General features: G+C 38.4%; 2 protein-coding genes across 3 annotated transcripts in view; both read right to left on the bottom strand.

Moving 5' to 3' along the window:
* The window catches only part of nbl1 (NBL1, DAN family BMP antagonist), a 7,295-nt gene extending 102 nt beyond the window's left edge, over positions 1–7,193 (bottom strand). Inside the window, exons 1-5 of one of the 2 annotated variants that reach the window (XM_034223844.1) lie at positions 6,929–7,193; positions 4,975–5,096; positions 3,112–3,292; positions 2,067–2,178; positions 1–502 (exon numbers count right to left, since the gene is read on the bottom strand). The exon at positions 1–502 is cut by the window's left edge and continues 102 nt beyond it. In XM_034223844.1, the coding sequence (XP_034079735.1) occupies positions 221–502; positions 2,067–2,178; positions 3,112–3,284 (567 nt within the window). In that variant the 5' untranslated portion in view covers positions 3,285–3,292; positions 4,975–5,096; positions 6,929–7,193 and the 3' untranslated portion in view covers positions 1–220. Of the gene's footprint in view, positions 503–2,066; positions 2,179–3,111; positions 3,293–4,974; positions 5,428–6,928 lie in introns of those variants that run through there. The other variant, XM_034223843.1, reaches the window with a different exon arrangement.
* A 413-nt stretch (positions 7,194–7,606) lies between these two features.
* LOC117551083 (MICOS complex subunit Mic10-like) lies at positions 7,607–12,437 on the bottom strand. Its single transcript, XM_034223794.1, has 4 exons — positions 12,321–12,437; positions 8,059–8,106; positions 7,864–7,973; positions 7,607–7,777 (listed from the first exon to the last, which is right to left on the bottom strand). The coding sequence occupies exons 1-4, from the start codon at positions 12,379–12,381 to the stop codon at positions 7,772–7,774; spliced, it is 225 nt and encodes a 74-aa protein (XP_034079685.1). The 5' UTR covers positions 12,382–12,437; the 3' UTR covers positions 7,607–7,771.
* Between the last annotated feature and the right edge of the window lie 1,714 nt (positions 12,438–14,151).

Below are 14,151 nucleotides of genomic sequence, written 5' to 3'. Positions count from 1 at the left end.
CTGATGTGTTTGTTCGAGTTTATATACAATGGAGTGAAATCTGAGAGCATTACTTTATGAAAGTGTGAGTGTAAGTATGTCTGTGTGTGAGAGAGAGGTTTTAACACATAGGTAAGCCATATTCTCAAAGTGCCTTTACAATACTACAGATTGGCACAAAGGATGTGGTGTGGAGGACAGAGGGCCGCAGAGAGGAGCAAAGTTACAAAGAGAGCGCCACCTAACCTCCGTCTGATGTGTGTGGTAGTGTGTGATGATCTGTGTGTGGGTGAGCATGCTTATGAGAGTGTGTGTCTGGAGGGGGCAGAGGGCGAGCCTGAGCGCTGCTGATGGTGTCGGATAAAGACGGAGTTTCCACCACGTTGTCTGCTGGATACAGCTGCATCACCCCTCCCTCCTGGCCGCCCTCCTTAATGCAGGGCTGGCAGCTGCAGAAGAAGATCCTCTCCACCAGCTTATCCACGTGAGGAGACTCTTTACTTCCCGGGCAATCCAGAGTCACCTGTTCACACACACATGCATTTATGTTAATAAAAATACATACGTCATAGAGAGAGAACAAAGGAGAGAGGAAAGAGGGTTTTGTTTTCATATCTGGAGTTACAAAGTAAATCGCTACCGGAATTCTGATCTCATGAACAGAAACTGAACTTTGCATTTGGCCGAATTGGTACTGAAATCCAACCATTTGTGAATGTTTGGCCTGATATGATGCTGTTACTTTTCATATCTTTAAGGATGGAGGAAATATTAATTAATGTACAACTTCCAAAAATCGTTTTCGAATGTATTTTTCTGCAAAAAACTATTACTTATGTTACACACAGTAATTATACCAACCGAATAAAAGTGTTGTCAAGTAATAACAATTAAATTGTTGTAAATCACGTTTAACTGGTATTTTGTGTTTGTTTTTTTTAAATGTAAAGTTTCTGAGAATTGTAAATCTACCAATTGTATTTATAAAAATGGGTGGATTTTTATATTTTTGGATAACTTAAATTGTTATTCTTAAAGTTGTATTAAACTGAGTTTTTTGAGCAACTGTTGCAGTATTATAGGTTACCGTTTGTCTAGGGCTGCCTTTATGTGTTTACATAATTAACACCGACAATAACTGTTAAATTGGTAAGAAAAGGGAATTTTCCATTTTATTCGGGACGTATATTTTATTTGGTGGTTTATATACTTTATATTTATTGAGATAATCAGATTTGTATACTATGTACATATTTGTATATGTGGATTGATGAGTGGATGTGTTTTAGGTTAAATTCTTACTCCCTACTGTTGTATTTGATTGCCAAGAAAAAGACTGCACGAAGATTATATTCTCACTAAATATGAAATAAACAGAATATATAAAACCTCAGTGTTGCACAAGCTCTTCCAGACCTCACACAACTTCCCCTCACTGTTTCCATTATTCATTGAAAATGATCATTCAGCAGTTTTATCTTGATCTACCACCAAGTGCCAAAGCAGCATGGAGCAGTATCCTCTTTCATGAGAGCTGACTTTGTTTTGCTTCAAACTGAATTTTGTTTAAAGTCCTGCAACAACAATCATAACCACAGACATAAACATCAATTTTCAGATAATTAGAAGTAAGGCGAGACCGTAAATGTGATTTCTCTAGAACTGCTGAAGCTAAAAAAATAGTTTGAAAATTAATTAACAGCGTTGCACTCCAAGAGATACAATATTTCCAACTGAAACATGAGGCGGGCTCACCTGTGGTCCCACCAGCCAAGTCTACCTGGCAGCTCTCCAAACGACATACACCTCACTACAGAGGCTTTGTTGTCGAAAGATTGGATTCCTTCTGGCTAACAGGGACAATGAACTTTAGAGGAATATAAATACAGGATGTAGGCCCATAGGAAACCGCAGACATTCTGACATAAATCTATTCAAAAGTCTCAATTTCTGTGTTTCTTATCTGCTTTGTGCAAGCCAGTGAACAGGATTCTTTTATGTTGGAAACCTGTGGTTTTGCATGGGGGTTTGACAGACTGGTGCTGGTGTGCGCTTGCTACATTAGCTAATGGTGTAATAAATCTTACCACTTCCCACTGTGACTCGGCAGGCATGCAGGAGTCACAGTGCACCAGGGATTCGGTTGACTGTGGGAAAGTGTTGGGGACGCTGTAGCTGAAACACTGGCCCAGACAAGCTCTGTGAGGAGGACAAAGTGCATTATTACATGATTAACTGCACAGCCAGTCTGTTCATTCCTGTGTAACCTGGGGATGTCTGGTACCCTCAGGCCAAAGACAATATCTGGCATGTTTTACATAAAACCTAAAGTAGTTCTTATAATGCCAGGTAAATGTGTAAAGCATTGAATTGTATGTCTGCATCTGCTGGTGAGCCATCATGAAAACAGTGGGCATATCATGTTATAATGACAATACAGCATGGATTTTTCATACTAGTAGGCCTAAAATAGCTTATAGCTTCATTGTTCTCCAAAAATGTATAAAAACACATTACTAAGCTACTGGAGCCCACTGCTCCTATAGGATGGGTTAAATGTAGAGAACACATGTCACTGTGTGCGTGCTGTGTGCTCTGCATGTGTGACCATTAAAGAGGGTTTCTTCCCTCCAATTCTATTGGTGCACTGGATGATCTGTAGACATGAATACCTCTCCTGTGTAAATACTCCCCAGAGCAACAAATAATCTCCTATATTTTTGTTTTACTCCTGTTTGAGTATGTTAGCTAAAAGGTACAGAAATTCAGATATCCTCAGTGTTACCTCTAAGACCATGCCTGCAGTTTACTAACATTCTTTTATGTTTTTCAATGCAGTTTTTCAACCATGCAGGCAAGATTAACATTCATTTTGAGCAAGTTTAGAAATCAACATGCTGAGTTGAAACTTGCTCGGCATAGTGTGAGTAGTTTGTTATTTATTCAAGCTTCACACTGTACTTGTAGAGTTATGGAAGGATTAGCTCTGCCTCACAAATGTCAACTCACTTGATTTTATCTTTGAGGATGCAACATTATTGACATCTAGACATTCTGTATTATTCACTTTTTGAGTTGCAGAGAAATTGTCAGACAGAGAAAGAAAGAGACAGAGAGGGTCTTCATCCTGACCTGTTTTGAATAGAGCGAGGCTGACATCCTGTGTGCCCGACTATCTGTGTGATGTTCTTGGCCTCGCACCAGGCGCTTTTGTCAGGGAACAGCGCCAGGCGGTTGATGTGGGCAGGCGGTGCCGCTGAATACAGTGCAAACAGTGCCCAACAAATCTGAATCCTCTGCCACATGACTGCACCTAAAGGGGCGTAAAACCAGTCAGCAAGTTAACGCTCTGTTAACCTTGTTCCACACAAAAACACAAATTACAAAAACTAGTGCCACTGATCTGATGTTGCCGAGCTGTACAGTACATTTTGGACTTCACATATCCACGGACATGTGGATTGGCAACTTCCTGGTGATTAGTAGCTTGCATGTTTGGCTCATTATGATTAAAAGATACTTCTTAATGGCCTTTATGTATCACCAGCGGCAGAGAGAACATAATGTGTTAATTAATATTGTACCAAAAGAGACACTACGATGGGGGAGGGAGGCTAAACTGACTCTAATACCAAGTCTGCTCTGTTTCATTCTCTTCTTTAAAAATACCTCAACCAGGCACGTCATTTACAACCTACAAAATCGTTTTCTCCTGCTGCTTATAAAAAAAAGGTGTCTCATGGTCACCCACGTCGACTACTTCACACACGTTTTAGCACTTCCAAATGTCTCTGACACAACAAACCATGTCTATGACCATAGACCATGTCCATGAGGGTGAAGACTTAATTGAAATGAAAAATTGAAATGTGCCTTTTCTATGTTTTTTGAAAAACTTCACATCTCAAAGTTTAGGCTAACATTATGTTACTTTCTTTAATCCCAGCAGACACTACAAGAGTAAGCACCTATAACCAGAGGTGGAAGAAATACTCAGATTATTTATTATTAATAGTAGCAATATAGTGTAAAAAGACTCTGTTAAAAGTAAAAGCATTGCATTATAATTTGTACTTAAGTAAAAGTAAAAAAGTATTGGTATAAAAATATACTTTAAGTAGCCTACCAAAAGTACACGTTATACAGAATGGACCATTATCGCCAGATATTATTTTATTACACATTCTTGGAGCATTAATCTGTGCTCTTTAAAGTTGTACTTTGTTAATAGTGGGGTTTAATTAATTACTTTATAGTGTAAGTAGGCCTACAACATTTGTAAAGAGTAAAGTATAAAGTAGTTTAATTTGAAAATAAAGTAAAGTAGCTACCTCAACATTATACTCAAGTTCAGTAGCCTACTTCAGTAAATGTACTTACTTTACACCACTGCGTATAACCATAGATTTATGCGTATAACTCGTGCAGTAACAGATACATTACCCTTCCAAATAGGCTATGCAGCGAGTTTTACGATAACAAAAAACCTACTTATTTTCCGGACATCTTATATGGCTTGAGGTTCAATTAGATTTTGAACAATTGTATAGCCGCAATCTGTCACAAGACATCAGCTCCCAGTAACGTAATCAACATTAACGCCGGCCACGGTTCTGTTTAACGGCTGATAGGCCTACATGTTAAAAGATTTCAAAATCTTATTTTGTTCTCATTCTTTTACTTCTCGCACTTTAATTATAACATATTTAGTCGCACAAAGTGATATCCCCCCGGCGAATTACGGGTTTCCCTCGAGTAACTTCCTTTATTTATACAGTCTATGGTTACTTCGGAAGATGGGAGAAATTGTTCCGTCATTTTTAAACAAGTGTCTCAGCTAAAGTAGATTTACGGATGAAAACTGGCTAACCTAGCTAACGGTTGGTAGAAAAACGAGTGTAAATTGAGAAGTGTTACTTCAAAACTTTAGTTAAAAGTAGTAAAGTAACTTCCTGAGTAACGTGCTACAGCAGTGGTCTTACTAGAGAAACTTACCAACACTGACCCAACAGGAAACAGCCGGTTGAACACAGCGCTATGTCCCGCTGAGCTGATCGAGCCCCCTCACCGAAGCCTGTTGATGCGGGTTGCGGAATACCTCCGTGCGCTGATAATCTCTAGAAAAATATGAGCACTTGGTCAACTGCAGGAATACTTCAGAGCCCAGTCAGTCATAAAAGAGTTAGCCTACATGCATCACCCGGGAAGAAAAAGAACCGTGCGTCCTACGGGGAAGGATGGGGAGATGGGGTTAGTTATGAGTGCTATCTCATCCCAGAGTCCATCAGACCGTCCCTCCCCTTTGTTCTTCTCTCGGCCAGTGTTAAATTCTCTCGTAACTCCACGGAAAAATACTTTCCAAGTTGTTGTCTTTTGTTGTAAAACTCTGTAGCCGGGGTTAGGCGCGGTTGAGCCCACAGACTGGAGTCATGCTGTGCTGTTTCTGGACGAAAGAAGACGGGGAGGAGGAGGGGGGACTCAGGGGAAGGTATGAAATGTTTCCCAAAGTATAATCGAGGCGAGACCCCAGATCAGATTTACAGGACATAATGCAATATAATAAGATTACAAAATATTTACAGCCATGCGTTAACTTTGCAAAGAGCCTACATATGTCATTGCTTTACTATATGTTTTTTTTATAGATATATGCTACGTTTGACATTGTGAACATGCAATAAGCTGTAAAGCAGATGTGAATTAATGCTCTGATATTTCTCTGATTCCTTTAGGAAATTATATCAACAGCAGGTTAACCATAAACTCATGACAACTTGATCTAATTAAGGCCCCTCAATATGTTTGGAGTGAAACCACTGACAGACTCATGAGCACGAGTTGCTTCAAGGCATGATGTTGTTCCCTGGTTTTGCTGACCTGGGAGTTCACCCCTTTGAAATCTTATTTTAAAAGCAATACGGGCATAACTATTGGCTTAATATTATGATACACAATTCAGATCTTTGGGCAAAATGTAAGTGTCTTCTCTGGCTCCAAATAACTGTCAGTAGCAGTGTTTTCAGCACGAAAAAATGTATTAAAAAATAAACTGATTACAACGACACGTAAAGTAAAAAGAGGAAAAAAAGAAAATATCAATGACAACTATCAACAACAGAGGGACATTAAAGAAGTCCAAACATTATATTTTTAAGAATTAGTTGGCCGAAAGATTTGTCTTTACTTTAGCCTGTATATATATATATATATATATATTTATATATTTTTTTTTTTAAGTAGATAAAAGTAATCACAGGGACCTTTGTTGTGCATTACATAATTGTAATACCAATAACATTTAGTGATTAATAATTCTACAAATACTTTTGGCATACAGACTTTTGGTGTTTTTTACAGTGTGGTCTATGTTTTAACACACATATCTGAATACGTGAGCATCAGTAGCTCAAAGCTTGAGTCATGCAGCAGCACGCAAGGCATGTCTGGTTTTATATTTCATGCCAGACCTTCACCAACACTGACTGAACCGTTTTGAGTTATTAAATGAAAAAATTATATTAGCATTATTAGATTTGTAATTATGATTCACCAAGGAGACATTTCAGACAGGCACAGACAAGTATGGCCTATGGGTTTCGACTGCCTTGTTACATCTCAGCGGTGTCACTGGTCCCCCTCTCACACACACCCCATTCCTGCACTTCATCCTACCTGCCTACAGGTGTTCAGCCTGGCTTGTGTCCATGAGCACCCCTAGCTGTCTCACGCTCCACTTGCAAACAAATATTTTAATGGACAGGGGACGAGTGACATGGCTTAATTTCTGGCTTTGCTCATTATGTGCTTACATTGCTGAGAAGGCTGTTACTGTGATGGAGAGGGAAAATGTGAGTGTGTGTGATAGTGAATGCACACATGTGTCAATGTTTTTCTTTGATGTGAAGTGTAAACCATGTGTTATGTTCAGAGTGCAAAGTGCAGAACTCACCTGTTAGTAATAAGACCGAGCTCCAGTCCAGAAAAGACATTCCTCTGCATTCCACAGATTCTGCTTCACCAGGGGGCTGGATAAACGTGTGCGCCTGCACACACTCACACAAACAATCCCTCTTCTCTCATAGCAGGCCCATGCAACAACACATAAGTAATCAATCACACTCAAAACAATCTCTCCAAACAGACTGACGGCCAACGAATACACAAGACGTCAGAGATTCTTCTTGATATGGAGACGTGTGCTTTTCTGAATCCCTGTGAAGAAAACAGTCACAGCAAACACACTTGTCCAACTCACACAACTTAAAACAGGACTGCAAAATGATTGCATACTGCGTAAATCCTTAATCTAGCTTGAGTTAAACTTGGACTTTGTTACTTAGGAATCAACCCATTATGGTATCAAAAGAAACATACATCTATAAATGCAAAATCCATATGAACTAACATACCTTTCTTTCTAGTCTCCCACAAACTGTATGTTCTTCTTTCTGTGCAACTTTTCATCCTCCCACTCTCCAACAGGGCTGCAGATGCTGAACCTGGCCCTCATTCCAAAACAGCAGGAGTTCAAGTCTCCCAGCTCATTAACACACACAATTGCGTCCCACCCCAAACCACATTTCGTTCCCCTCAGAAAAACACAAAGAGAAAGAGAGAGAACCAAAGACAGATTTCCAGAATTGCTTTATTAAATATACACTGACTGCCACTTGATACACACAATGTTGGCATCATTGATCATTAGTGCTAGGACAGAAATGAGCAGCAAAACAACAACAAAAACACACAAGCATCTTCGTGGCAAATCCTAATCATCTGTAGTCCTTCATTATTAGTCCTGTAAATAAGCAAACAAATATTGTTAAAAAGTATGATCAGTGCACAAACCTTTAGTAAATAATACATGTCATACACTCTGCTTACCTTAACCATGCTGCCATGAACCAGGTATGGTGACCTTAAGTCATGCTGGCAGTTGGCGTATCCCATGCCCAGTCCCAAACCTGAACCAAGTGAAACAGGCCATGTGCGACCTGAGGGAGAAACTCAACCATAAATTATGTTTAAAAGTTAAAAAAAACATGCATTTAATAGTCTATCTTAAAAAGGAGCACTTACGTTTGAAGAGAACGACAGAGAACAAAACGCCAAGACCAAGGCCAGTAACTGCAAAAAGTGAGAGAATAACAAAGTAAGAGTGCTGTGATTAAAATACACTTCCAAAACAATATTTCCCTTGAGCACTGAGGTAATGTGATCATGTCTGATCCAACATAAAAACTGGCTGGCACAGATTTAAATCTGTTGTAATGAGGTCAGTGGGGTGCCGCTATTATGTTTGATGCAAGAGTTGGTAAATAGCACAAGTTAGCAAGACATTGCTCATTAGGAAAAGAGAAGGAGAGAAAAAGCAGAAAGAGCACAACCTTCTAAGAAAGAAAGAAAATATTAAAAGGGGTGAAAGGGAGGGGGAAATCAGCTAAAATGAGGAACGACAGTGTCCATGAGGCTGAAGTACAAAACAAATGTAGGTCAAAGAGTGCAAACATGTGCAGGTAAGCAATGTCTTGAGCCAGTATGGTCAAGCGGAAGGTAAGTCGGTGGCACAGGAGTGTTTGAAGTGCTGAGACCGGAGTGGGATCTTGAGGAGGAATGTGCGTTTAACTTCACCCCAGCCAGCACAGAAAACACATAAAAAACATCCATTTGGGCCCCTCCGACTCTTAATTGGATTCAGAGAGCTATGCAGCATGACCGAACCAGAAACCTCAGACTGTTCTCTATTACACAACTTACAAATGTAAAACAAGACCACAAAAGACCCCACACGCCCTCACTATCTTTGCAGATCTACAATAAATCATTTTCCTCTGCGTCCATTTCAAGCAGAGATTCAGATAGATTTAAGGTTCTCCGTCTGTTGAAGCCTCAGTGTTTCTTTACTCTTGAGCCAGAGCCGTTTTGAAGTCCCATGATGTTCCACTGACAGTTAAAGTATTGGGAAAATATGAGGGCTGATCAACATCTCCTTTTGGCCTCTGTTCTATTTGTCTGGATGTCTTCAAGTTGGATAGATTATGGATGTGAAGTAGAATGAACTGTATAACCCAAAACACTGAATGTACTCCCAGAAACTATGGTATTGTTTTTCCTTTGTTCATTATCTAAAGTCGTTTTTCCAAGTACTTTGAGAACGGGATCACTAAAGACATTTATTTTCAATCACTTTGACTTAGTGAAATATTTTTACTTTAAATTAGCCTTAATTCACAATAGCTCTGACCACTTACATGCATGCATCTACACGTTCATGCATTCACACACACAATCGCACAAAACATTTGACCAACTTTCAGCCTCAAAGGGTGAGAACAGTTGGTATAACAGACATTGCAATTTTCAAATGTAGGGTATTAGGTAGGTTTCTTTGTACAGGAGGGGACCATATTTGCACAGCTTGAGTGAAAAATATGACTAAGTGACAGTCATACTGCAAATGTAAAGTAATATAACAAACTTATGTATTTTAAATTGTACAGCCCTTCTTTCTTATGACTATTTTATTTCCAGTTTCCAGAGGAATTGGTTGAAGTACGTTTTGTTCTACCACTTTTTTGTCAGTTAAACTCATCATCTAAAATATGAATTGCCACATAATTGTTTTAATTTAGTGCCATCTTCAGGTCAACATGTATTTATTTACTTATCTTTGAAATACTTTTGTAATTAAAAGACATTCTTGTCAGCCTCGTCGTTTATGCTAATTGGCAAATACTAGCATGCTAAATGCTATCCTAAGTAAGTAAACATGGTTACAAATACTATATTTTAAACATCAGTGTTAGCATTGTCATTTGGAGCATGTTAGCAGCACACACGCAGTGAATATTATTACTCGCCTGTCTCACTAAAATACTGTTTACTAGTTCCTCAAATTAAATGGCATGTTTCAAATAAACACAGTTGCTTCCTGTTATGAAGAGGATGTTTCTGATTGTCCCCCTCCCTTAATGCAAATGCAATTCACTCTTCACAAAAAGAAGTTGGATTTGATTTCTCTCTTCACTTCTATCACTGGCCAGTGTTTATTTATTTGGCTCTTTTCCTTTCCTGTACAGTGCAATCCCTTTATAGGATATCCAAAAGCTTTACCACATAATCTAAAGCTGTGGCACTAAATATAAAATGTAGTGAAGAGGCACCAGAGGAAACCCACCTTTTATATAATGTCATGGTCTTGTTTATGGTACTAGTGCCTGATACTGTGGGAAACATGCTTGTCAGGAACCGGCTGATTGCTTGGCCTGTGGTATTGCTGCTTGCAGTTTTTTTAATCAACTGCTTACAAAAACCTCTTTACACTTGACACTAAGAAAAACATTTGCCATAACATAGTTGCGTCTCACCCCAAAGGTCGTGGCTACTCACGATTGGAAACAACGGTGAAATAAACTCACGGTAAAATAAGCGTTTATCAGAAATTAAAAAAATAGGCAACTGCCTTGGCCCCAAACTAAAAAGGCCCATAAACAGCTAGATCGATTTCAATTTGTAATATAATTTATATGACAAATATTGAATTATGTTACTGTAACTTGTACCACTAAATTACCAAGTAAAAGTTTCCCAAGCCCACAATTCAACAGGATACTACTAACTGTGCCCTTCTACTTCAGTGGATACCATTGTACTACTAAATGTACCTCACAGAGAAATGTTTCTGGTTATATTGCAGATCATATTTAACACATTATTAATTCAACTATCAAGAATCGTTTCAGTGCTCTGCCTTGGCATTATTAGTGGTATAAGTTAGTAAAGCAAATGTAACAAACTTGTATAGTCATTATTCTGCTCTGCAGGACAATATGACAAACAAATCGTTTTTAAAAAACTATTTAGAGTTCACAATAGAAAAACAACTATTTTGCAATGGCTGAGTGGCAGAGTTACTGTGGGAGTTCAGGTTAGAGTTATGTTGTATGACTAATATATTCAGCATCCTGTCCATGAGGGCCCATCTGCTGCAGACGGCATGTTTGACTCCGCAGGGCCTTGATGCCCCGCCACACGCTGCTGCACAGTTCACTTTTGTTCCCATTTATTATTATTGAATGTATTGCATGTCCAAAAGTCACTACATTTGACAAGGCATTTCTTGGTACCCCCTGGCAATACACCCACCAAGTGTGAAGGCCACAAGGGCAGCGATTCGTGTTTTGTCGTTAGATGTCTCAAAATTACCAATTTATAATTTATTCAAATGCTATCAACACACTCAAAACACTGCAACACATACATGCCAACAAAAATCTTCCTGAACAATGAAAGAAAGTTAGGACTTAAAACTTTCAAACAAATCCCTGAGAACAACATATGCTGCAGTTTCTCTGGCTACCAGAGACACCTTGGCACAGCTGGCAGTTTGCTACATGGTGAGCTCAAAGAAAATCCACAGTGCAGATGTTTTTACTCACAGCGAGAACATTTTTTCATTGTTCATAAGTTGACGTCATCACGTTTATTTTGGGACAGATTGTTTGCCAGTCTAAGTATTTGCGTGCTGGATCAATGCTTTTCCAAATAACCATATGAGCTCTGCATTAAGACCCTATGAGGATGTGTAATCAGAGATGACTGGTTGAGAGAAGACGAGAAGACCAGAGACAATAGAGGAAACCTATCATCTATTATTTTGAATACGACTTGATTTTTGACCCAGTTTATTTTGCAGTACTTGTAACTGATGGAACACTAAGCTTTAACTATTGTGTGGCCCTTATATTTGTCCGTATATGGCCTACAATCCAAAACGTTTAAATGTGCACTGATTTATCAGATTTCGCCATTTTATAGTGTGCATTTGATTTGACTTCAGCCTCAGCACCTCAGTCCACCTGCACAGAACAGGTGCCTTTGTTACTGTATACCCTGTATGTGGGCTAGAACCTCAAAACTAAGACCGTAATGCTCCTTACGGTAACATATTGACTAAAGGATTAAAGGAGACACCCTGGGAATCAGGACCATAAGTATCAGGATGATGTAGGCAGAATTAACCTTTACTCTGTCTACCGATGACTTTGTTCACATCTGTACAGTCTGTTAGTCGAAACACAGACTCTAGCTTGTACCTTAAGGATGTCTCCTTTGATCATATACATTTCCCCCTGAAATAACATAACTGATCAGTGTAATAATGCCCATTTAGCAGACAGGTTTACATTTGACCTCAGTAATCTGTCCCTGCATGGTGAGACAGATGTCGCGGGAAAAGGACCTCGACTGAAGTGCAGCACGACTTATTTACCGTCTGTAAAGCTGCAGAATACCTAATGACTGCGTTAATAATAACGTAACAGATATGATGACATATTTACCTGTTTTCACGGCTGTATCAGCAAGACAGCGGTCCCATTTCCGTCCATGTACGTCAGCCATGTTTTCAGCTGTAAGGAGGAAGCTCCGTAAAATATCGCGAGAGAAATGAAAATCACGTGAACACAACCCACTAACACCACAGCCTCATTTAAGTATTTATGCACTGTCAAACTACAAAACACATCAGTATTTTTGTGTTCTTTAACCGTTAATTTTACTCAGCTTCTTAAATAACATTTGACCATATAATAGGGTATGTGAGGTAAGGCCTACTCTATGAGTCTAAACCTTCCTGTTTTGAATGTAAGGCAAGGCAAGGCAAGGCAAGTTTATTTATATAGCACTTTTCAACACAAGGCAATTCAAAGTACTTTACAAAAAGTGAAAGAGATTAAGAAAATGGCATTTAAAATCAGTCATTAAAAAGAAAAGCTAATAAAATAAACATTAAAAGAAAAAATACATGGATAAAAGTTACAGTGCAGTCAATTAAACATTAAAAGAAAAAAGTACATGGATCAAAGTTACAGTGCAGTCTAAGATATGAATAGTTCAATTAAAAGCAGCGACAAAAAGAAAAGTCTTCAGCCTGGATTTAAAAGTAGTCAGAGTTGCAGCGGACCTGCAGGTTTCTGGGAGTTTGTTCCAGATATTTGGAGCATAATAACTGAACGCTGCTTCTCCATGTTTAGTTCTGACTCTGGGGACAGAAAGCTGACCAGTCCCTGAAGACCTGAGAGATCTGGATGGTTCATAATTTAGCAGGAGGTCAGAAATGTATTGTAGGCCTATATATAAATTACATAGGCTATTAACCTATTAGGTTATTGTTACATTATTTTATTTTTTACTTTGACATCATTTTCAATGTATTTATCCCTTAAATAAGCTCTTGAAAATGAAATTGCTAACTGTTCTGGTTTCCCAGGTTGTTCAACATCTTAGTGTTTTTGGTAGAAGTTCTTCATATCACAACATTTATTCGTAATATTGCAAAACTATAACTACTATGTTCCAATTCAAAGTTATATGCAACAATAACATAATGTAAAAAAATACATACCTCTCGATTAGCGCCCATTTCCTTTTACTGGAAGATAATCTAGATGTGGCATATTTTGAGAAAATAATTTCAGCCACACCTTCTTTTAATCAAAAACATGACTTGTTCTTCAAAAAACCTTTGATAACAAATCATTTTGAGATTGTTGCTGGATTTCTTCTCTCATGAAATGTAGGCGGACATCCTTTCCACTCAAAGTCAATAATATACAGATGTCTAAAGGCAGGTTTCCCATTTACAAACAATCCAGGATGCAGAGCAGCTTCAGGGTGGAAAGAAAATGTGGTTTATGTCATAAAAGCTTTGATATGGAGAATTTTCTAAACAAATAAGAAATATTATTGAAAAATAAATAGGACCGGGTCCCGAATGCCTGTTCTTTGTGACACACCTCACAATAGTTAACCCCAAGACATATGGTTGACATGGACACAGTGAAAAACATGAACCCTGACTACTGGAAATGGAGATAACTTATCTTTCCACCAAAACATACAAGACATACGGTATGTCAGAAGATATGCTTGCAAAAAGGGTGTGGACAGAAATAAGGGTGGAGAATAGTCAAGATTAGAACGATAAGCTTATATGGCAAGGCTCTTGTGGAGAAAACAAAAGCCTTGCAATATTTTATGGATTTATAACCTAAAAAATAACTCCAATAATGTTTAATATTAAATAATGTATTAAAGTAATTAACGGATATTCTGTTTTCTTACCCTTAACAGAAGATCCAAATGTAATATGATTTATGGTAAATTGGGTTA

This window comes from Gymnodraco acuticeps, unplaced genomic scaffold (assembly GCF_902827175.1).
Source record: "Gymnodraco acuticeps unplaced genomic scaffold, fGymAcu1.1, whole genome shotgun sequence".
NCBI lineage: Eukaryota > Metazoa > Chordata > Actinopteri > Perciformes > Bathydraconidae > Gymnodraco > Gymnodraco acuticeps.
The sequence above is the reverse complement of the archived record's forward strand: the minus strand, read 5'-3'. Positions and strand labels throughout refer to the sequence as shown.